We start from the raw sequence: 24,378 nt of genomic DNA, 5'->3' as shown, positions 1-24,378 counted from the left end.
AGGCAGTGTTTATGTTTTGAATGAAGCAATGACAGGTGAGTGCCTGTCCTTGTCCTCCCCAAGAGTGGAGATGGACCCTAACCTCCAAAGCACTTGGCTCTAGAGGCCTGTGAGGCGAGGATTTGAGGATTCGAGGCTTCGGTGGTAGGTGGTCAGAAATTCTGGAATTCATTTGTACATGGCATTATTTAGCTACAAATTTGGATTGATTTGGCAGATAGCTTTTTGTTGGGCGGGGGGATGCACCAGGGATTGAACTCAGGGGCAGGGTCTCACCAACTTTCTCATTTAGCTGAGGCTGGCTTTGAACTCACGATCCTCCTGCCTCAGCCTCCCGAGTCACTGGGTTTACAGGCGTGTGCCACCGTGCCTGGTGGCATATAGCTTTTTTGAAACTACGCAGATAAACTCTTTTTGAACAATGCTGCTTCTGTGAGGAAAATACTAGCCAGAGGGAAAAAAATTGATTATTGATTAGTGAGAGATGCAGCTAGAATGAACAGAGGGTGGAGGCTTGATTTCCTAACTTGGGGAAACACTTTCTAGAAGACTCGTTTGTTCTGAAAAACGACTTCGTGCTCTCCTGGGGTGCTGAAGTCAGCTTCAAAAGCCGGATCTTCTGCTCTCAGATTTTCTTTGGAGACTGAAATAATGTGAAAAACTTAGACAAAGGGAAACCTGGTGTCCTTTGAAATGCCACAGAAAGGCCATTTCTCATAGTCAGGTGTGCCGAAAGCAACTGTAACAGAGACCCCAGAGCGCAGTGGCCCCACGTAGAGGCCACAGGAGGCTCCGATTCCATTTTGGTCTCCGAGGGAAGGCTGGGCACCAGGATTTTAAGAACCCTCCCAGATTCAGCTGAGGCTGAGAACCTCGGGGTGACTCTGAGCTGACCAGGGAGGGGAGTGAGGTCTGCAGCCCGGGTTGGCCTGCAGAGGAACCTGGCCGTGCAGCCCTTAGAGGGTCACCTCGGGGCCAGGTGGGAGCTTCAGCCAGGAGAGGCAAGGCAGGAGGCAGAGCCCCAGCGATCTCTTTTCGGGGACGTGACCCGGGAGTGGCCTAAGTCACTTATCTTCAGGTTCCGTGGGTGAGCAGCAGATATGTGACCTACCTGTGGCACTGGCCTGGCTGGCGGAGTGCCCGCTATTTCCTGAGGTGGGCGGGTGTCCGTGCTGATAGGTGGAAGGCATGATGGGCACCCAGGACTGCCTTCAGGACTAAGGACCGAGTCTAAACAGACAGAGTTGAGCTGGTCCCCCACGTACAGCTGCGTCCCCCTGAGTCCCCCCGGGAGGATTTACACTCCGCACACTGAGCTCTGGCGGAGGCCACGGCTGCCGGGAGGCTGGGTTTTCGGGATCCTCGGGTGTTCACCTGCTGCTGCCTGCTGTGTCCTCTGTGGGAGGGACACTCCCACCACTGGCTGTTCCTCATGGGCTTGGCACGAGGGTCCGAGGTGCAGGACAGTGATTCCGCCCAGATGTGGCCCACGGATGCCTGCTGAGATCCTGGGTCCTGGCTCCTCAAGGGCGCAGCCTAACAGAGTGCAGGTGGACGGGGACGTCCGTCTTGGTAGCCTGTCCCATGCTCTAGAGACCCTCTGGGTGGTCTTCCTGGGCTCAGCCTTCACTGTGGAAGCCCTTCTTGGGAACAGATTTCGTGTGAGTGAATGAGCCGAGTTCATGGGTCTGTGTTTCTGTGTCCAGAATACCTCTGGACTCCGGGCAGATCCTTAGCAAATATCAGCTGATGTAAATACGCTGGTGCCGGATCATGTCGTGGAATTTACTTATGAAAATGATGGTTCTTCATTCACTGCCTTGGGGACATTCACGTTGGTGGCAGATTGGGCCCTGTGGGAGGTCAGGTGGTGAGGGGAGGTGCAGTTCCGGGATGCTCGCTGACGTCCCTCAAGATGCATGTGTAGTGGGAGACTGAGACGCAGTGGTCACTGAACCTCACGGGGACCGTGGGGTGGTGACAGTCGGCAGCCGGTGGGGCTCACCTCTGAGCAGTTGGGGATCACAGACCCAGATCTTGGAGGATACGTAGGAGCTTTTCATGTTTTACAAAAAAGCATTCACGGGGTGGGTATTTACAGAGCTCTGTAAACGGTCTCATGGAGAGTGAGGAGAATCCAGTGTGGCCCCGGGCAGGGAGACAGCTCGCCATGTGGCCCCTGGAACCGTGGGAGGGTCCTCCAGGGCTGGGGACTTTGGACGGTGGTGGAATGAGTCTTGTAAATGAGGTACTTCCATGGCTGGGCGTGTACTCTAGGAGCTGGCTCTTGGGAACAGGAGGCTGCCACCCCCTGCTCCCACGTGGACGGCCACATCCACAGAGTAGAGGTGCTGCTGCAGGGGGCTGGTCCAAAAGAGTTTCCCTGAACAGGTGAATGGCGTGCATGATGATCATCGTCCCCAACTTAGAGAGATGGTTTGGACGATGGAGGTTTAGTGCTGTTAGTTAGGAAGATTGACAGCCCTAAGAAGTCGTCTGAGTGCCTTTGTGCCCAGTGACTTTTACGTGAGGACCGCTTCTCTTTCCATTCATTCTTTCGGCCGGTGAAATTCTAGTAGGTTTAGTGTCACTTGAACACGCAGTTCTCGATTGCAAAGAAATAGGCATCAGAAGCAGAAGGCAGAGTGCCAAGCTATTGCAGGGGTGGCACAAGGGACTCAAATCCACGTGCTGTCGATTGGGCTGTGATCCCTGACGTGGACCGGCCTGGGATCAACTGGTTGAGGCCGTGGGGATTACCTTCCAGACTTTCCCACCAAAGATCTGGTGACAAGGGAACTTGGGGTGGGCTGACACCAACCGACCCTCCTGAAAGGCTTCCCGCCTTGGGCGGGATCCGTGTGCTCTCAGATCCAATGGGACAGTTTTGTCTACGGCTTTGGATGTCACAGCTCTATTCTGCTTATTGACTAGATTGTGAAAAATATTTAGCAACTACCTTTGAAAAAAAGAAGCAGTTTCATTTTGAGGAAATGGAATCTTGGCGTGACAGCGAGTCATCTTATCTTGAAATAAAGTCTGCCTCTTGGGTTTCTTGGTGGCCAGGAGTGGGAACAGCTCCTATCCCGAGCCGCTGGGGGCTCACCAAGCACCCGCCCTCCTGGCCGCACGTCACAGCCTAACTTCTCCTAACTTCTTACGTTTTCTTTCTTTCTTTTTTTAAAGCAATGGAGCATATCTAAATATTTTAAAAATGCATTTTATTTGAGACATTAGAATTTAAACAAAATTCAGCCTCACGTGGAACTCGGAGGCCTCGACAGTGGGGCCATCTGATGAGGCCATGAATCCTGTGGGGAAGGAAGTCCAAGTCCACTAGCAGACCTTCCCCTGGCCTGCACAGCAGGCCTGCAGCCACCGTAGTACAGAAAGGCTTTAAAAATCACGATACAATGTCATCCTACTTGATCCATCCACACAGCGGGACCCCCAGCCGGCCACAGCAAGGGGCGGGGGCTATTGTTCATTCTCTTTTTCTTTTATTTTTCCGGTGTTCATTTTCCACGTATACATTGGCCCTCCTGTCCCCATCTGTGGTACACCTGTGCGCTGTTTGGGGGAGGAGGGGGAAGAACTTACGATCCTGGAGTCCAGAGGCCGGAAGTTGATTCTTCCAAGCTTTCTGCCACGAAGGCAAAAACCCGTGCAGGAGGAGGGGCTAGCAGAGTGGCCCTGAGGTTGCCCCCGGGGTCAGCCTTCCATGCACATGCCGTCCATGCACCGTCCATGCCTGGCCTCCTCTGTTCTTGAGATGACTCTGCAGGATGCGGAGACAGAGCGTATCGTTCCATCTGCGCGACTCTGTGTTCCTGCAAGATAAGAGCTCTTTTGAAATACAAAGCAACCGCTGAAAGAAAACACTTCCTTAATCTCATCAAATATTCAATTCATATTCATATTTCTCCAGTTTCTTTCTTTCTTTTTTGATACTGGGGATGGAACCCAGGGGCGCTTAACCACTGAGCCACATCCCCAGCCCGTTTTTATATTTTATTTAGAATCGGGGCCTCGCTGAGTTACTGAGGGGCTTGATTAGTTGCTGAGGCTGGTTTTGAACTCCTGATCCTCCTGCCTCAGCCTCCTGAGCCGCTGAGATGACAGGCCTGAGTCACCACGCCCAGCTTCTGCAATGAAAAAAAAATAAAATGTTTCATTTAAATGGAGTTTCAAACATGGCTCGTGTGCTTTGCTGTTGTTGTCTCTGTTTTGAACCTGTCGTCTCCACCACCACCCTGATTCCCTCCTGGACTTGGTGGTGGTGGTTGTTAAAGACATTGGGTAATTGGTGGCATCCACTTCCGCACCCAGGATTCTGCTGATTGGGTCTCCATGGAGTAACACCACAACACAAAACAAACAACAACAACAGACACAGCGAACAAATAGCCACTCGGAGGTATGATTCACATGAGATGAGATGGACTCATTTCAAGGGCACAGCTTGGTAACTCTGATCTGCACCGGGCAAGTGTCACCAGAATGAAGGTAGCGAGCGTGCTCTGTGGTGCCCCACCAGTTCTCGATTCTGTGGCTCCAGCTGGCTGACCTGCAGTTCAGCTGGATTCTGAGAGGACTGAAGTGCTCAGTCCCAGATGACCACTGCCCTCCAGGCCACCTCCCAAGGGGGCTCCTGGTGCCCCGCGCCTCTGCCCAGCGGACTCACAGGCAGGGTCCCCCAGGGTCCTCTTGGGGCCATCGCTGCGGTGACTCACTTGTGCAAACGCCAGGCTTGGATTTGTTTTGTTATGACCCGGGGGCAGCAGGAAGGGAGAAGGATCGGAACTTGGGGGAGGTGGAGGGCGCCAGGCTTCCATGCCCCTGAGAGCCCACCCACTTCCCAGCACCCAGATGAGTGGGACCTGGGCTTCCAGACCCTGCAAGAGTTCTCAGTAAGGGCTTCTCCTTCTCCCTCCTCCTCCTCCTCTTTGAATTGAACCCCTGAGCCCCATCCCCAGCCCTTTTTTATATTTTATTGAGAGACAGGGTCTCACTGAGCTGCTTAGGGCCTCCCTGTGGCTGAGGCTGGCTTGGAACTCGCGATCCTCCTGCCTCAGCCTCCCGAGCTCTGGGATGACAGGCGTGGGCCACCGTGCGGGGCTAGGAAGGGCTTCTTGTGAACAAAGACTCTCCTTTAGGAGCTCAGAAGATCCCAGGGGCCTTAGGGGCTCTGCGCCAGGAGCAAGAGATAGAGACACGTGGAGTCGACATGCTTTGACCTTGGCGCACGCTCCACCCTCGGAGGTCTGCACCTTGCTCTCTGTAGCTAAGCAGTGTGTCCTCGTCTGGGACTGGAGCTCCGGCTTCTTTAACTCATAATGACTGTTTTGAGAGTTATTTTTGTTGTTCCTGTGTGGATGGTTTATTCCTTTATCAGGTCCAAGCAACTCCCTGTCCTGAGAGGCCCATTTCCAGATCCCGTCATCTCGTGTGGGCACTGGCATTGATTCCTGTTATTTTTTTTTAATATTTATTTTTCGGTTGTAGATGGAACCATACCTTTATTTTATTTATTTATTTTTATGTGGTGCTGAGGATTGAACCCAGGGCCTCGCATGTGCTAGGTGAGTGCTCTCCCGCTGAGCCCCAGCCCCTTGATCCCTGTTTTTGACGGTCTGAGATGAAGCTGCTGAGAGTATTCATGTGCATATCTTTGTATGGACGCATCATTTCCTTTTTCTGGGGTAAATACCCAGGAGTGGAGTGGGTGGGTCACATGGTAGATGTAGCCAAGCACTTTTCCAAAGCCTGTGCCCTATTTTACATTCCCACCAGCAGCGCAGGAGAAGTTCAGTTGTTCTGTGTCCTTGCCAACAGTTGGTATGGTCCTTTGTATTGTAGCCACACTTTCCAGTAGCATGTGTAGGGGGATCTCACTTGATTTCAGGTGCCTCGCCCAAGCGAGCACCATGTCAACTGTCTCCATGTGCCTAGTTGTCCTCCATCGATCTTCTTTCCTGAAGTGTCCATTCAGATAATTTCCGAATTTTATAGGATATTTTGTTTTCTTGTTCTTGAATTTTAAGAGATCTTTATATATGTTGGATCTAGATCCTTAATCAGGGTATGATTTGCCAGTATTTTCTCTCTGTCCGGGCTTACGTTTTCATTCTCTGAAGTGCTCTTCTGAGGAACAGAAGTTACTCATTTTGGTGAAATCTAATCAATCCTTGTCTTTGGTTGGTGCTTTTGTGTTGTGTCTGAAGTCTTTGTTTGACCCAGTCAGAAAGATTTTTTTCATTTGTTTCCTTTAAAAGGTTTTGTAGTTTTAGGCTTCGTACTTAAATCTAAGATACATATGAAATTACTCATTCTATGTATCATGGGGAAGCAGCTACCTTCTTTCAACTAAAAATAAAACGTGAAATATTTAAAATGCAAATAGGAACCAAATAGTACAACAAAGAAAATTATTAGTAGAGTGTAATAGTCAAGAACTGTAGGGAGGAGATACGAGCCTGGGATGGATTCCTAGGGTGGTTAGACATTTTCTCTTCTTTTTGGCAGCGCTGGGGATGGAACCCAGAACCTCACATGTGCTACAAGTGCTATCCCTGAGTGACAGCCCCAGCCCCAAATTAGATTTTTATTTTTTGTTTTATTCTGAAATTATTTTGTTGGCTCATAATAGTTATGTATAACATTGGGATTTATTTTGACACAATCACAAATGCATGGAATAGAATTCCAGTGCTTACCCTTTCCCTCCCCTCTGCCTTTCCTCTGTTCCCCCTCCTCAACTGATCTTTCTATTTGTTTACATTTAAAAAATTGGTGTCTTGTGGCTGGGCGCGGTGGCACCCGCCTGTCATCCCAGGGGCTGGGGAGGCTGAGGCAGGAGGATGGCGAGTTCAAAGCCAGCTTCAGCAAAAGCGAGGCACTAAGCGACTCAGTGAGACCCTGTCTCTAAATAAAACACAAAATAGGGCTGGGGATGGGGCTCAGTGGTTGAGTGTCCCTGAGTTCAATCCCTGGTACCCCCCCCAAATTGAGTTGAGGTGACATAAGTTTAATAGAAACCAGCTAAGCTACCCTTACGATGTCATGTGCTATATCATTTACAGCTCAAGAAAGCTATAGAGGAAAAGGACAGATGGAAAAACCTCTGGTGGGATAATGGACTTGTCCAAACCTGCCCGGATGACATTAACTCGTGTAGACACCTCACTCAACGGCAGAGGTGGCCACCGGGAGGGGAGAGCGCCATGTGTTGTGTGTGGTGAACTCAACTCTCCCTTCCAATAGACAGAGATACTGGAAAGTAAAAAAGACAACGACGACCCCACGTGAACCCTCACTGGAGTGACCCGATTCACGGCTGGTGAAGCAGGCTGATCTGCCCGTCACCAGGTGTCACCAGCCACCATACTGACAGAGGCACTGCAGCCTCAACTGCCCATGCGCTTGATGGCTGCAAAGTCCATGCCAGAGACAGAGTCAGAAGGAGCAGTGGACGGAGTCACCGCTGCAGTTGGGGACTCCAGCGCTCTCCTCTCAGTCACGTATGGAAGGAGGACACGGAAAATCAGTGAGAACACAGAAAAATCTGCCGCAGTCCGGCTGCAGCAAAATAACCAGGGGGTGACGAACAACTTGTGTAGATTGATACAGCAGGAGTGGGAGCCATTTATTGTAGGACAGGAGGGGTATTTATACATTCCACACAGCTTATCTAATTAGCATAAACGAGATACAGCAGTCAACCAATCAGGAATCTCCACTCCCTCTGGCATTTTGCCAGGCGCCCTCCTGACTTGTTTACAGACTCTAACAAAAATCTCTGGACACTATCAACCAGCTGGACCCAGTTGACATTCACCCATGGGTCCGTCCCACGACAGCACGCACATTCTGTTCATACTCCACAAGCCCCATCCCATTCCAACCAACGAAACGAACGTCTGCAAATCTGGAAGGAACCGACTCGCTCAGCATAGGCTCCGTGGACACCAAAGAACTAAACTGAAATCCAATAACTGAAAGGTAACCGGAAGTCTCCACGTGTTTGGAAATGAAGCCACACAGGTCAAGGAACAAGGACCAAGGGAAATTAGACAATAATTTGAATTGAATGAAAATGAAAATAGAATGAATCATTATCCGTGAGGTGCAGCTCAGTCCATGCCGAGAAGGAATCCCGGGCTTTAAATGCTTGCCTTAGAGATATTTGAATTTGTCAATCCACCTTCTTGAGAAGTTAGCAAAACAGCACTTCAGACAATACAGTGTTTACGTAAGGAGAATCCTAAAGATCAATGCCACAGGTCAGTCCAAAGGTAGACCTGCAGGTTCTGGGTGTTGAACCAACCGAGGACCAAGATGATTGAGGCGGGGGGGGGGGGGTGACCTTTTCAACAAGTGACCCTGGGACACTTAGGGATTATGAAGAGACCAGAAATGACAATTCCTGCCTTACACTATGCACAAAAATCAGTCTGAAATGGAAATTAGACCTGAATGTAGAAGCTGAAACTCCTAGAGGAAAATTCAGATTAAAATCTTCATGACCTTGGGGTGTCACGGCTTCTTAGCATAGTGTCCATCAAAGAAATAACCAAGAAATGATGGAAGAGCTTCACTATCCCACTCTTGGTAGGACTCCCTGAGGAAAATGGAGAGCTAAGGCACTACCTGGGAGAGAATATTAGCATCACGGAATCTGACATAGCCCTTCTCTATGGAGCCAGGCTTCATAAAGACATCTCACCACTGAACAATCAGTTCCTCTAAAAGGCAAAAGATTTGACTACACACATCATAAAAGAAGGTGTATGGATTCCAATAATCATGTACCAACCTGCTTATTGCCGTTATCCATTAAGGAAATGCAAGTTAAAAGACAAATTAAAATAGGATGGTGCTGCATGCTCAACAGAGTGGCTAAATGTAAAAAGATGAGCAACCCAAGTGTTGGCAAGAACACGGAGCCCTGGAGCCGTCCTGCACCGTCGATGGGAATGTAAAGTGGGAGCCCAGCTTGGAACAGAGGTGGTCCCGCCACTCCCCAGGATGTAAAATACACCACTTCACCACGTGACCAACAATTTCAATTTGGGGCTGTTGACCCTAAGACATGGAAACGCACACCCATAAGTTGATGAATACACAGATATTTGAGGCACCTTTATTCCTAATAGCCCCCCACTGGAAGCATCACGGATGTCCATCAACAGGCGGATGCGTGAATTGACTGTGGGCTAATCAGAGCAGCATGCTCCGTGCCATGGAAAGGGACTGAGGGGTGGCACACAGCAGGTGGGTGAAGCCAGACACGGAAGACCCATCGCATCCTGTCCTCTGCCTAGAAGTCTAGAACCGGAGCACGTAACCCGTGTGGACAGAGGGCAGACCAGTGGCTGCGTGGATCTAGAATACAGGGAAATGGGCTCAAAGGGGCACCTTTTTTAGGAGGGGGTTGGAAGGTTTTTTACCTGCTATCAGAGGGTAGTTGCAAGGGCGTATTTGTAAAGGCTCATTGAACAATATCCACTGTATGTACATTTAATTATGTTTAAATTACACCTTAGAGTGATGCTGAGTCGTTTTTCATTTCCACTGTCTGGATACTGGAGATTCTATCTTCTCCTTATGCCATTTGAATAAACACTTATTGAATGATCCATCCCTTCTCCATTTTTGCATCTCGCTGTCTCTGTTCTATATTAAAGCTCAACACAGCCGGGCGAGGTGGTGCACACCTGTGACCCAGCAGCTCCTCTGTATATATGTGAAACGTTTGTTTCAGAAAGAAGCTCATGAAGTGACAAGCGGGACCTGTGCATGTGTGTCGTGCGCTCCGGGCTGTGTGTGTTGGTGTGTGTGTGTTGGTGTGTGTGTGTTGGTGTGGGTGTGTGTGTGTGGGTGTGTGTGTGTTGGTGTGTGTGTGTTGGTGTGTGTGTGTTGGTGTGGGTGTGTGTGTGTTGGTGTGTGTGTGTTGGTGTGTGTGTGTTGGTGTGTGTGTGTTGGTGTGTGTGTGCACACAGGCACATAGACCATTTTGGAGGGCGAAGGGTCTCCAGGGCCCCCAGGGGTGCTGTGGCATTCCCACCTGGAAGGCTGGCCCCCAGTCCCGGGAGAGCAGGTGGCTGGCCAGTCAGGAAGTTGCTGGCTTTGATCTGCTCAGCCATGTCACCGGCCCCTGTGACAGCAGGAAGGGTCTCCCCTATATCGAGTGTCTTGGGAAGGCCCCCCTCCCTGCTCCCTCCTGGGGATGGTTGTCTCGGTGAGGTCCGTGTGGTTAAAGACGTGCCGTCTTCTCTTTCAGCATCCGGAACGTGATGCAGAAGTATCTCGAGGAGAGAAATGAGATAACCTTCGACAAGATTTTCAATCAGAGAATCGGTGAGTCCTGCTGCTCCCGTGGCCTGCGGTGACTGCAGTGGTGAAGTCAGGCGGGGCTGTGTGATTTATAAATATAACCCCTGGCGCTTCCGTAGCCTTCCTAGCTATTTATTGGTGGGAATGGAGGAGATTTTGTGCACCTAGTAGGGGGCCTGATGCTTACTTGCGTTTCTCATCATGCGTCCTGCGAATGAGCTATTGGGAAACAGACGAGTTCAGCTGGGTTTTAAGTCTCCTTGGGGGCTGGTTGCCCAAAATCAAAGTGGAGCTGAACACAGAGGTTCACCTCTTGGGGATGCAGAGCTGATAAGCAGAGCCAGGAAGTGAAGGTCGGAGGGCTTGACTACTTGCAGCATGTGAGGGGTGCACTGGGTACTTCCCAAAGCACGACTCCCTGAACAGAGAGGGCACATGTCCCTGGGCACCCTGGGAAGACTCAGCATCTCGAAAGAGGTGCGCACACTCCTGGGCACGCTGAATTCAAGATCAGGCTTCTCCGTGCATCGCATATTCAAAGACGGGGGACAGGAACTCCCGGGACCGAGAAGCATCTAGTGAGGTGATCGTCAGCAGAGTTCACACCAGGTCACTAGAAGACTGAGGGGGCGACTTTGGCTGGTGTGAGTGGCTCCTTGTCCTGTTCTCTGGAGCCCTTATCAGAAACAAAAACACCTGGGGCCCGAGTGGGGGGTTGGCATGCACCTGCAGGGCGCAGCTTGCTCCTGGAAGTTCCCACCGTCCAGGCAAAGGATGGGGCCCCTGGTAGCCAGGAAAGAGCTGTCTCTGGGTCCCTGGGCCCTGGTGTGGGGCTCCCCTCCCTCATGCTCAGAGCTCCTCAGCCTCTCCTGCTGCTGGCTTTGCATGGCCGCCGGGGGCTGGCACACGTCTCCCAAGGGCGGCTGGCTCCTCCAGCGTGTGGGGCTCGGTCACTGGACACCATCAGTTTCTGTGGTGGGTGGTCTCTTATGCACTTCCTGATCATCAGGACCACGGCGCCGCTCTTTTTTTTTTTTTTTTTTTTTTTTTTAAGAGAGAGAGAGAGAGAGAGACTAAGAATTTTAGTATTTATTTTTTAGTTTTCGGCGGACACAACATCTTTGTTGATATGTGGTGCTGAGGATCGAACCTGGCCGCACGCATGCCAGGCAAGCGCGCTACCGCTTGAGCCACGTTCCCAGCCCAAACACTGCACTGCTCTTACCCTGTAGGTCATTCAACTTTCTACTCTGTGGGTCACCAGGACACCACCTGTATGGACAGAGGTCAGGGACCATCTCTTCCTGGTCATGCCCAATTCTAGCCAGTGCTGGTCTCTTCTGGTGTTGTGATGCTGGGGTGCTGGGGTGCAGGTGTCCTGGGGTGCAGGGGTGTCCAGGTGTCCTGGTGCAGGTGTCCTGGGGTGCAGGGGTGCTCTGGTTCACTAACGGTGCTCAGGGAGGCAGGGTTGCTTGGGAACTCTGTAGTGTGGCGTTCCAGGGCTGGTGAAGCCCCCAACTGCCACCATCCTTCCCTGTGACCACAGCCCTCCAAGCCCATGAGGAACATGGGCTCATCCACCTTCCAGAGCTGGTGGTCTGTCTACGGGCACTGTTCTCCGGTCGGGTTAGACCTACAGCCTTTTTGCCACCTTCTTGTTTTTGGTCCCTGTAGAGAGTTCCTACTGTCCCCGTGTTTCCCGAACACGCTTCCCTCTCAGCCAGGGCTGGGTTGCCTGCCGGGGGCCTTCCTGGTAGCCCGGCTGCCCGCAGCGCTGACTCTGGTACAGGCTGGTCCAGGGTCTGCAGGTGCAGTCAGCGTGGCCGCGGGTGGGTGCTGGGTCTTCCTCCCCGCTGTGCCTGGCTTGCCACCCACACCACTTGGAGGGCTTGCTGGGGAGCGTGTGTCTCAGCTTTTAAATTATTTTATGGCTGGAGGAAATGACTTTGTTAAAATTCTAAGAAATCACCGTGCCCTGGAACTCCATTTGGGTCTATAGTCAGTCAGCCCTGCACGTCCACGAATTCTGCATCCACGGATCTCCGTACCACGGCTGGAAAATATCACCCATCGTGTCTGGGCTCCAGAGAGAGGCTCAGGGTCACAGTCCGGCTCCTAACTACAGCACGACAGCCGTGTTCAAAACCACTCTCATAGTCTCAGGGATCTAGAGGTGGTGCAGAGTGCACGGGAGGTGCGCTGACTTCACGGGCAGATCTGTGCCTTTTAAGGTGGAAACAGCATCCGTGGAGGTTGGCGTCTGCAGGGGTGCTGGGACCACTCCCCCTTGGGCAGGGAGGGTGACGCACTTCTGTCCCCAGAAGTCATGGAGACTGCCAGGTCTCTGTGAGACCACAGGTTCTTCCAGATCCTTCTGGGCTTTCTTTGCAGGCGAGAGAGTGTAGACTGACCCAAGGGAGGGACGTGGCTTCCGATCCCCAGTTCTCCTCGATTTTTAGAGTCCCATGGTCAAGAGTCACTATGGGGGCGGGGGTGGAGAAGCAGGCGCAGTGTGGCTCTGAGGGGAGCCCGTGGCAGGCTAATGTCCCCGCTGCATAGACCCAGTTCACCCTGTGCCTCAGGTCGTGGCCGGTAACAGAGGAGGTGGATGGTTTGCTCTCTTATTATTTTTGTGGTGTTTGGTTCACTCTCATCTATGTGAAATGCTTTTTTGCTTCTGATTTTGTTCTAAAAACCTTTGCAAGGGAAGGGAAAGTAATCATCCCTCTACTGATAGTCAAAAATTGCAAATTTCTTTGCGGGTTTATCGAGATGCATTTCTTAGAGCGTGAACTCAACCCCACTGGACGCGCCCAGCTCCCGTGTTGGGTGGGTGAGCAGCACAGGGCTCCACCGTCAGATTTTACAACGTCTTCATCACTCTCCAGAGTCTCTGCGCCCACCCCATCCCCCTGCCCGCCCAGCCCCTGGCAACCACTGATCCACTTCCTGCCTCTGTGGGATGCGGCACGAGTGGCCTTTTGACTTGGCGACCCCTGTGCCACGCCCTCCCTGTCTGCCTGGGTCTACCTGCGCCGGAGCTCCCCTGCTCTCTGTAGGGCCGTAGCCCCCGTGGTGTGGCTGTGCCGTGTCCTGGTTACCCATGGTCAGCTGAGGGACGCTGGGGCTGCCCCTGCTCGGTGGCCTGTGGCTAGATGCTGCTGTGGAAGGAGGGAGGCTCCCCGTTCAGACCCAACTGGTCGAGGGGGTGAGGCTGCCACCCCAGCACCCGCCGGCCTCTGCAGTGCACTGAGGGCCGGCCCGTCCTCTGTGTCCTCTGTCCCTCTCTCTCCTTTGAGCCCCGGACCCCGTCTGTGCCCCCTGGCACACCTCCAGCCCCCAGTGTGTTCTCCGTGGTTGGCATCACAGCCTGGCTCCCTGGCCCAGGAGCTCGGGCTCCTACAGTCTGAGGTCAACATGGCCAGCCTCAGCTCCTGGGGGTGAAGCCTCGTGGGTTCTCCTCTCACTGATGGGGAGGAGTTTTATCTTGGCCAAGTTGTTTAAAAAAAAAAGTTGGCCTCTCTGCATGATTTTCCCCTCTCCTCCTTCCCGGTTCCTGAGCTTGGAGCTGGTGAGGAGAAGCCGAGCTCTGACTTGAAGGGCCATGGTCCCAGGGAAGGATGGAGGCGGACTGGAGAGGGGGCGAGTGACGGGTGGACCTTGCCCTGGCGTCACGTGTCCTGTCTGTCTGGCCTGTCCTTTTGCCTTCCACCTCTGCCTGGCATTGGGCTGGGGAGGAGTGGAAGGAGGCCTGGGGGTTTGTTGGACCCTCCAGCTCTTCTTTCCGCCTTTCTAGTCCAGCATGTTCCCTGCCCTCTGTCCTTCCTGATGTTCTCCAGCTTCTCCCCTCCACTCCCCTATACTCCTCTCTGGTTCCCTGGTCTCCCCTCTGTCCCCTGTCTGTGGCTTGTGGAGACCCCGGTCAGGCCTGGAGGCTGCCCTCCGGCCTCTGAGCTGGCTGTGAACCTGTTCTGTGAGGTGCAGGCCCACAGCACCTGAAATCCCCTGGCCTCTGACGCCCGGTGGGGTCACGGTGGTTGGCAGGCCTGTGGGCCGCGTCCTGAAGTGGTTGCTCTGTCCTTTCCCAGTCTGTAGATGGGGACTACAGCAGTGCCTGCTGCAAGGCTCAGCATGGGGATCGGCAGTGACACACGGGGGTCCCCAGAGCCCCGGCTCTTGTCAGGCCTCTGCGAGGGAATCTCTTCAAACTGTTGATCAAAACTTTTCATCAGGCGCGACAGCAGACTGCAGCAGTGAGCCCACGTGTGCACATCCGTGTACGGAGTGTGGATATACACATGTGCACGCGCGCACACACACATTAATGTAAGCCACCGAGAATCAAGAGTTTCCACATCTTACTTATCCTTGTTTTGTCCATTCTGTCTTTTTTGTGTGGTCACTAAAGTACTTTAAAGCCATTGACCTACGTATAGCACATCAACCCCAGTGGCCTCTCCAAAAACCCGGAACGCGTCCTTATGTCACCACAGCACTTTTACCCAGCCACAGCGTTCCCAAGGCTTCTTAGTGCAACACTTGAGTTTATCTTAAGTTTTCCTGATTATCTTAAAAATATCCTTGTACTTTTGGTTTTTAATCTGGGTCCAAATACGGCCCCCAAGGTCCCGCCGTGAGCAGCCCGCTGCGCCCAGGAGAGGGACCTGCCAGGTCTGGAGGCAGCTGAGCTGCGCTGTGTCCCCACGGGTCCGCTGACCTGAAGGCTCATCATCTTGGGGGAGAGGCTGGGCAGCGGTGCTGGGAGGGTCGGGCTGGGGTCCCCTCTCTTCCTCACCCTGCTGTCCTCTGCTTCCTGTCTCCCTCCCCTCCGTAGGGAGCTTTCTAACTGTCCTGCTCCTCCTGCCCTTCTGCTGCGACTCCTGAGTCAGGCTGTGCAGGTGGCTGTACACAGTTCCCGCAGCAAGGTCCCTGTGAGCAGGATGGCCGCTGCCCGCGGGTGGTACTCCGGGAGCCACGGAGGGGCCCCAGGGAGGAGTCCGCGCACCTGTAAGCAAGCTCCTGGTCTTTGCCGGCTCCTTTGCTCTGCGAGCCCTTTAACAGAGGCATGTCCCAAGTGGCCCCCGGAAGAGCAGGTCAGAAGACAGGTTCCAGTTGCTGCTGGCTTTGCAGACGGGGACCGCAGGACAGAGGAAATGGGCATCACCAGGAGTGAGGGTGATCCCCAGGCACCTCAGTCCTTCCACCAGGGAGGCTGCCAGTGGCTGCAGTGAGTTTGGAGCAGCCTGGAGTTCCTGGGTAAGAACCCAGACCTGCGGCACCCGTGCAGCCCACCTGACCCGTGCCTTGAGAGATGCAAAGCAGATATTGCTCTTGAGAGTCTTAAGTTTGCAGTGATCTTTACAGAGTAATAAACAACTATAGCCACAGAATGTGCCAGGATTCAACACAGAGGGTTAAACAGGAGGTACTGTTGTCCCCCGGCTTCTCCTTGTGGAGGAATCATACATTTTAAGAGATGTCAATCAAACTGAGTCCTAATTCACTGTTAATAAAACTCACACCTCTCAACATTCTCAGTTTGACTCATGGAGAGGATGGTTTTAAGGGGATATGGGTTATTGAACAGACCGTAAAATCAACTTATCATTTACAGCTCAGATTATTTTGCTACTCTTCTCTCCCAGAAGATGTTGAAATAGTGGTTTCATCCTGTGCGAGGGAGGCACATGGCAGGCATCTGATAAATCCATCTGCCTGGGGACCGCCAAGTTTGCTTCTCTGTCTCCATTTTCACTCCTATTAAAGGAGGATGTTTCAAATCATAAGGAGACTCCAAAATAGATACTTAATACGCAAAGTATGCCCAGGATATTCCTCCGTGGAAGGAGCATCGTGTCAATGAAACATTACATGACGTGCTGTCCTGGGAGGCATTGCATTTTATAACACTGGCTCCAAAGCTTAATCCAGAGTTTGAATGTTCATCTTTTTTGAATTTGTGTGAAATAATTTGGTGTCTGAATTTTTTTGTTAGGAAAAAACTGATTCTTTTGGTAAAAAACAGATACGTCAAGATATAGTTTTTGTGTTGTGAAATGCATCTATTGTGATTACACGATTTAATGATTCTTATTAAATTTCTACACAACCATCACCACAATTTTAAAACATTTCCGTGCTGTAGAGGGACCCCTCGTGTCCACGGTGGTCACTTCCGGCCCCACCCTCGGCCCCAGCAGCCGCCCCTCTGCCCTCTGCCTCAGTAGATCTGGTTTTCTGGCATTTCATAAACATGGAGTCAGGCGGCTGTGGCCCCGGGTCTTCTGTGTCTGACCCTTCTCTGTGCCTGAACTTTGCAAGGTGTGTCCTCCCACCAAGTGTGTCAGTGCCACGTCCCTCTGTTGCGGTGTGGCATCCCATTGTGTGGCGGAAGCACCCGTGGATCTGTTCACCAGGTGATGGACGGTCGGTTTTGTCTCCACAATCAGTCTATTTTGAATAGGCTGCTGTGGATATTTGCATACAAGTTACTTTGTGCATAAAATGTTTTCCTTTCTCTTGGGTGTATACCTGGGAGGACAACTGCAGGCTTGCAACTTGCCTTTGATCTTCCAGGAATGACCACATGGCTTTGGAGGGGGCTGTACTGGCTCAGGTTCCCAGGTCAGACCCCAGAGCTCCAGGCACCAAATCCTCTAGCTACTGGGCATCCGCTCTTTCTGGCTGCAGCCGTCCAGTGGAAGTGACCTGGTGTCTCCCTGTGGTCTCGGTTTGTATTTCCCTCCCAATGATGATGTTACACGTTTGTGCTCATAGCCACTTGAGTACTTTGTTGGTGAAATGTCTATTTGACTTTTTTTGCCCATCTGAAACCTGGGATCACCTCTGTCTCTTGTTATTTGTCATACATGTGGCTTACAGATATTTCCTTCCACGTGGTGTCTGCTCATTTCCATTTTCTTAATGATGACTTGAAGCACAAGATTGAATACTGACGAGGTTCACTTTATACATTTTCTCTTCTGAATCATACTTCAGGGTCATTACCAAAGAGGGTTCTGCCTAACTGAAATGTGTAAAGCCTTTTTCTGTTCTTCTAGAAGTATTTTCGTGTTAGCTTGTACATTTGGGTCTCTGGTTGATTCTGAGTGACTTCTTACCCACAGGGTGAGGCAGAGGTCTCAGGTGGCCTGTCCTCTGCAGGTGGGTATCCAGTTGTCTGAAAAGCATTTGTCAAAAAAGATTTTCTTTTTCCCAGCGGATTGATTGTCTCGGTCATCTTTGTTGAAAAGTAACTGACCATAAATGTCAGGACTTATCTCTGGACTGCTGATTGGAGCCATTTACCTGCCTGTCTGGCCTCATGCCAGGTCCTCCCTGTGTCAGTTGCGACAGCTTTGGGGCCAGCTTAGGAAGCAGGAAATGACAATCCCCACTGTGTCCTCCCCACCCCCAAGCTTGGGTATTCTGGTCCTTTGATTTCCAGATGAATTTTTTAACATCAGTTTTTTAATTTCTAGGAAACAAATGGTTCTGGGGCTTTGACCCAGGTTGACTTGAATCTTTACAGCCATCTGGGGAGAATCACCATCTCAATGCCGTCAAACCTTCCAGTCCGTGAACATGAACCAGCTCCACTTCCTCCTCTGGCCCAGGTCTTCTTTAATTTCTCCCAACACTGCCTTGTAGTTTTCAGTCTTCTCCGTCTTGGTAAATTTGTTCCTAAGTTTCTGAAGCTTTTTATGTGGTGCTGAGGATCGAACCCAGGGCCTCCTGCATGCTAGGCTAGCACTCCACCACTGAGCCCCAGGCCCAGCCCCAGGCCCAGCCCCAGCCCCAGGCCCAGCCCCAGGCCCAGGCCCAGGCCCAGCCCCAGCCCCAGGCCCAGCCCCAGGCTCAGCCCCAGCCCCAGGCCCAGCCCCAGCCCCAGCCCCAGGCCCAGCCCCAGCAGGATTTGAATCCTTTTGATTTAAAAGAACATTTACCTGGACAGAATGCATCAATTATATTTGGTTCTTTGGGGCCAAGGCATAAACATTGTATTTGCCATAGGCTTTGAAGATAAGAGTATATGTCTTATGATAAAAAAGAACACATTGGTAAAACTTAAATTACTGCCTTACAGGTCCTTTTTTTAAAAAAGAAAACATTTATGAGCAGTCTCTGTAGAAATAAAGGTGGACACCAATACATCATAGGTACTTATTGTTAAAAATGTACACTAAACCACAAAAATACTTAGAAACCCAAGCAGAACATTTTTCGATTCCTTGTCAGTTTCAAGGGACAAAGCTGCCAATCTATTGCATATTTCACAAAATCATTGACTGTAGTGTTTTACTTGAGAACAGAATAGACAGGCAGAATCTGAAAACACTTATAACTGGGCGGCTTCCTACCCAAAGCCTGGGGTTCAACTGCAGCAAGTGAACCCTCGGCCTGGGGCCTTCCCCAGGGAAATCTGAACCTAGGAACTGGCTCTGTCTCTTTTCCTTTTGTTTCTACTTTGTGTGGAAGTGTTTGCTTCTGTCACAGGGAAGGGCCTTCCCCTGACAAATGCCCCAGGCTCCCGCCCTCTCTTATCTGTGAGACCTCCTCTGGCTCAGAGCCAGGAGAAAAGAACCTGCCATCAATTATCCAGGGCTCCTGGGACTCCCAGTGAGGGAAAGGGTTAGAGAGGCAGGAGAGCCCTCCCATGGGGAGTGAGCCCTGGGCTGAGCATGGCAGACTGGATTGTCAGCTGAGAGGCGGGGACCGCAGGAGGCAGCCGGTCACAGGGGAAACCAAGGTCATTCAAGGTCACGGGTTCTGCACAGTGTCCACTGGGGCTCCTGAGACAAAACTGCTGCCCAGAGAAGAAAGACGCTGGCGTCTGCACAAGCTGAGAGGTGCCACCTGCCCTGAGCTGCAGCCTCTGTATTTTGGAAAATGTGGGACATCCGAGAGGTTTTGGGCAAGAAGGATAAAACAGGATAAAAAGGCTACACCAGTACAATGAGAAAACTTGGTCGTCTTTTTTTTTCTTTCTTTCTTTCTTCAATTCATTATGCAAGTTCTAAAAGCAGCCATAATGATCATTTCCAGAAAAAATAAAAATTCAGAGAAGGTACATCTTGTTGGTGTAACACAATCCTTGCACGCCTACCCGCCAATCACTGGAGCCACAGGAATACCGGCAGATGGCCGCTGCAGCCTGCACCCGTGGGCTGGCAGATCTAGGTTATCTTTCACAACTTTGCTATTAATTTTTTCTGGGCTGCTTGGATTCCATGATTGGTAGGAGTTGCTGTTAGCTTAGGACACCGATGGCTCCCCGTGCACCTACCACCAGGCTGAGTGTTTCTGTGCCACACTCCCAGGAGTCAGAGCCAGGGCTGGAGGTCATCCTGGAGTAGAAGTTATGTGCCTTCCTTGTCTGTAACCTGAAAAGGTTAACTTGGAGATCAGCTCACTGTGGACTTCCGCCCTCCCTTCCAATAGCATGAACCGTGCAGTTCCCACCCAATGCACAGCATCCTAAAACCCAGGGTCTGGGGCCGTGTGAAAGGATCCCCACAGCTTGTCTACTTTGTTTCAAGAGACATTTCATCATCAAATATGCTCTGAGACCTTCACTGGGAAATGCCTCATCAAACACAAATGCTCATGGAGAAGTCTTAGCATCAGGCTGTAGAACTCTCCCGTCGCCTGCCAGGCCACCCTGCCAAAGACGGGCACCAAGTGTGTTTGCGAAACCCCAGACCTCAACAGCCCAGGGACCCCGAGGTGCATGGTCGGGGCTGCTGGTCATTTTTCTAAGGTGTGAATCTAAACCCCGAGGTGAATGTGGGGGCCAGCTCTTTGGCCAAGGGACGAGCCTGGCACATTGCCACTGCACAGGATTTTGTCACTCTGCCTGTCAGGGTCATGTATTTTAGGAAAAAAATGCATATGCTCTAGCAACGTTAGCCCCTCTCTACTGCTGGAGAACGTGGAGCAGCCACGGGACCCCCCTGCCTGGGAAGCCATCCACCAGCTGTGTCAACTGGCCGTGGAGGGTAACAGGTCCTTTGAGGAGGGTGAGGGTCCTCCCTGGGTTCTCATGTTCCAGGTGGCAGATCAAGGTGTCCTAAAAAACCTCTGACTTTGGCTCTTTTGCAGATATCTTTCTGAAGGTTGGGTACATCCTCTTGATTTGTCTTAGCCTTTCTACTTCCAGTCAAAGCCCAAGCTGGGGAGTGGGGAGGAGTCTCTCAGTGATCGTGGATTGTGCTAGAAACGTACTTCTTCTTGTAACTCCGCCATGCCTGACCCCAGGCGCCAGAAAAGCCTCAGGGAACAAAGTGTGTGATGGGGGGGGGGGAGCGGTGTGAGACCAGCAAATATATTCTGTCCCCACTGGGACTCATGTTTGGAGAACCGCTCAGCCTGGAGAGGTGCGGGGGTGGTGTGGGGGTGCTGGGGTCCGCAGTAGGCCTTGGAAAGGACCACAGAACAAAGACCCGGGTGGGAGGTGAGGAGCCAGCCCCCTGTGTTTTTCTGGGTGCTGTGTCCAGGGGGAGCCATCAGCCCCCTGAGGCAGGGGCTGGGGGGTGAGGATGCTAGGAGCTGGGTGGGCAGAGGTGGGAGGTCTGGCTGTCCCTGGGAGAGAGGGCTTAGGACAGTGTGAGCCCTGGGGCCGTACCATGTGGGTCAAGGGTCAAGGGTCAGTTTGGCTGTTTTGGAAGCCTGGGGAGGGGGGGAGGGGGAGGCCCTGAGAGCTGAGGCCGGCTTTTGGAGCAGGGAGCGGCTGGGGATGGGGAGAGGTCCTTGCATCCCAGATGGCGAAGGTGGAGCCCTCGGGAGGTGCAGTCGTCTCGTGTCCACGCAGAGGTGGCGGGCGGGGTGTGTGTGGAGGGTGGGCTCAGTGTCCTCAGGCTCCGTGGGGACTGCAGAGGCCGCCGTGTGGGGCGGTGAGCCTGCTCCTGGGGTCGAGGTGGTGCGGGGGCACAGGGCCGCGTGGGGTCCCGCCAGGCCCTTGGCATCTGCATGAGGCCGAGAGTCCTGTCCTCATCCAGGGGCTCCCTGCGGCTCCCCCCGGGGCACTCCTTCTAGTTGGGTCAGGACAGCAATTTCAGCAGAGGCCGGCAGGACTGTTCATAACCCTGGGACACCGAAGGGACACCAGGACAGCGTGTGGAGCACCAGCGTTCTTACCTGGCAAAATGCTCTTATTTTTGGAGTTTTTTTTTTTTTATTCAAATTTTCATTTTTTGGTCATGGGTGAAAGATCAAAGTAAAACATCATGGCTGGTCTTGGGAATCCCCCTCCTGAGCCTGTAGGTAATGACTGTTTGAGAAGATGGAAGGCACTTTGGGTTGTGGTTCTGGCCTTAAACCAACGGGTGAGTTTGGAGCTGGAGCTGGAGAGGCCGGGAAGAACAGTTGGGGGGTTTGGGTGTGGGAGTGTTGCTCCCCTGCTGCTTTTCAGTTTGGTCTTTTCAGCAAACACCTGATTCCTTCCCAGGTGATGCGCGTGTGGGAGACTCCAGGTGTCACTTGTGTGCTGGTGCAGAGGGTCTGCGCCGGTGTGTGCCTTCGAGCAACCTCATGGGCCCACATGCAAACAGCAAGGGGCATCAGTGTGGAGAACAGAGGCCGAGTCTCCCCCCCTGTGCTCCCCGCACCTGCAGCTGAGTCCTTCTGGCTGTCGTCGCCCTTTACAAAGCACGCTCTGGCCCTTGGTGTCACCTTGCCCAGCCGGGCAGCCTGGACCTACGTTCAGCCTCCACGGGTTCCGTGGGCCCTTTCTGGAACTTCACCCAGAGGGGCTGGAACGGGACGCACTCCTTCCAGCCTGGCTTGTCTGACGGAGCACGGTGTCCTGCCCCTCTCGCTGCTGAACAGTGTTCCTCTGTGTGGACACGCCACGGTTCACCTGGTCACGGACACCGGGGTTGTTTCCAGTTTGGAGTGGTTGGGAATAGAGCTACCGAGGCTTGTTGAGAACTCAGTCCCTCCATCCTCCTCAGCATAAGAATGGCAGGTCCCCTGTGATGGTGCGCACAGTAGGACTATTGTCACTTAGAGGAGCTGACCTTTTGCCTTTGTGCCATGTCCTTCCTGGTCCTGGTAACAGACTGTCAAAAATTCTCTTGGGAAGGGGACTCCGACCCTGCTCCCTCTGCCCGGCCTCCCAGGCTTCCTGTGAAATCCTGGCGGAGCCTCCAGGACCTCCTGACCCCAGCATCCCGCTGCCCTGCAGAACCAGCCCCACGTGGTTGACGCCAGGGTCTGCGGCCATCTGGAGCAGTGGCCAAGCCCCCAGGGACCCTGGCTGCAGCAGCCTCTGAGTGTCTGGGTGGCTGAGCAGTTGAAAGAACTTCCCAGGCCCCTGTGCAGGAAGGTGCCTCTTCTCAGGGAATGTTGACCTTGACTTCCTGGAGCTGAGGGGTGTGGTCGGCCAGCTCCTGCGGTGACCTCAGGCCATCTTCCTTACTGTCCCTGGGCAGTCTTCAGCCTTCCTTCAGCGTGGCCTTAGTGTCTCAACAACTGCAACTTCCCAGTTTTCCCCAGTTTCCCTCCTGCCTTTCAAGTTCCTCAAATCTTTCTGCTCCGCTTTTTGTTTCTGAATATCACAATAAATTTGGCCAAAAGGCGCCAGCAATATCCATGCCACCAGCCTCCCAAGCACTGCCACCTCGTTGCCACCTCTCTCTCCGTCACTCTGCCCTGTCATGGCCCCCTCCACCACCTTGGCTCCTGCTGAGATCGCTCAGCAGTTTCTGTCTCCGGTCCTCTTCTGCCATCCCCTGGGAATCTGGGGACAGTTGTATCACACCCTGCTCGTGTTCTGACCCTGTCCTGAGCCTCCTCTGCAGGGTCCAGGGCCGCCATCTCTGAAGTTGAGGTCACCAGAGCCAAGTGCAGGCTTCTCCTCGTCATCACCCCCTGGACAGCACGGTGTCACAGCCAGTGACGGCATTAGCCTTGCGCCAGGTGCTGTGAGTCCTCCAGAGACGAGCTGGCCTGCACAGGGGGTGTGCGTGGCTTCTGTGCCAACCCTGGTCCATGTGTGTTCACACCAGGGACGTGAGCACCTGTGGTGGTGTCTGAGGTGCCCCTGCACAGGCCCTGGGAGCTTTCCTGCTGTGCCCACTCCCTGGGCTCACCGGGCACTCGTGGGCAAGGCGGACGCTGCCAGGGTCCGACTGGAGCTTGGGTTCTGTGTGACTACAGAGGGTCTCTGGTGCGGTTTCCTCGCCGTGATTCTGAAGTGTCCAGCACCTTGTGCCAGAGGAATTGCTCTTTATGTTCATTTTCTGTTTCAGGGCTGTGCTAGTCAGCTACTTAGCTGCTGAGACTGAGAGTCCCCACCAGCACAATGTAGAGGAGGAAAAGTGGTTTTGAGGGCTCTGATTTCAGAAGTCTTTGTTCATAGTAGGCCAGCGCCATTCCTGGGGTGCGAGGTGAGACAGGACATCAAGGCGCAAGAGTGTGGCAGAGGGAAGCAGCTCACCTGGTGATCAGGAAGCAGAGGGAGACTCCGCCCTCCAGACACAGATGCAAGGCCACGCCCCCAACCAGCCCCTGCCTCCAGCCACGCCCACCAGCCCCAGCCACGCCCACCTGCCCCCAGCCACGCCCACCTGCCTCCAGTTACCACTCAGTTAATACCATCAGGATCAATTCACCCATTAGGTTAAGACCCTCCCAACCCAAACCTTCTTGCTCTTTCTCACGCATGAGCTTTTGGGACACCTCACATCCAAACCATAACAAGTGCAAAATGATTTCAACCTTAGTATAAAACCCTTATTTATAGCACTTACTGTCGGGAGCCATTTGCATATTGAATGGTTATTTTCTTAGTGCGACAACTGTTGTGTGACGTACTAGTCCACACAGGGGAAATCCTCTGTCTTCCTGTCGTAGGAACCATGGTGTGAGTGACAGGTGAACATCCCTGTGGGTTGGGCCGAGTGACAGGTCATGGAGTAGCAGCCCCGTCGCGGTCTAATGGAACCTGCAGGGTGGCAGTGAACGGGCACTGTTGGTCTGTAGGCGTCAACACTGCCTGTTTTAGGTTGAGTCAGGGAAGGGGACAGGGTGCAAAGGCCATCT

General features: G+C 52.7%; 1 protein-coding gene across 1 annotated transcript in view; it reads left to right on the top strand.

Annotated features, from left to right (window-relative positions):
• The window catches only part of Grk3 (G protein-coupled receptor kinase 3), a 114,248-nt gene that overhangs the window by 13,376 nt on the left and 76,494 nt on the right, over nt 1–24,378 (top strand). The window contains exon 2 of the mRNA XM_026408535.2: nt 10,283–10,359. Coding sequence (XP_026264320.1) covers nt 10,283–10,359 — 77 coding nt within the window. The remainder of the gene's footprint in view (nt 1–10,282; nt 10,360–24,378) is intronic.

Source organism: Urocitellus parryii, chromosome 3, assembly GCF_045843805.1.
Source record: "Urocitellus parryii isolate mUroPar1 chromosome 3, mUroPar1.hap1, whole genome shotgun sequence".
Lineage (NCBI taxonomy): Eukaryota > Metazoa > Chordata > Mammalia > Rodentia > Sciuridae > Urocitellus > Urocitellus parryii.
This window is presented reverse-complemented; position numbering and strand designations above follow the sequence as displayed.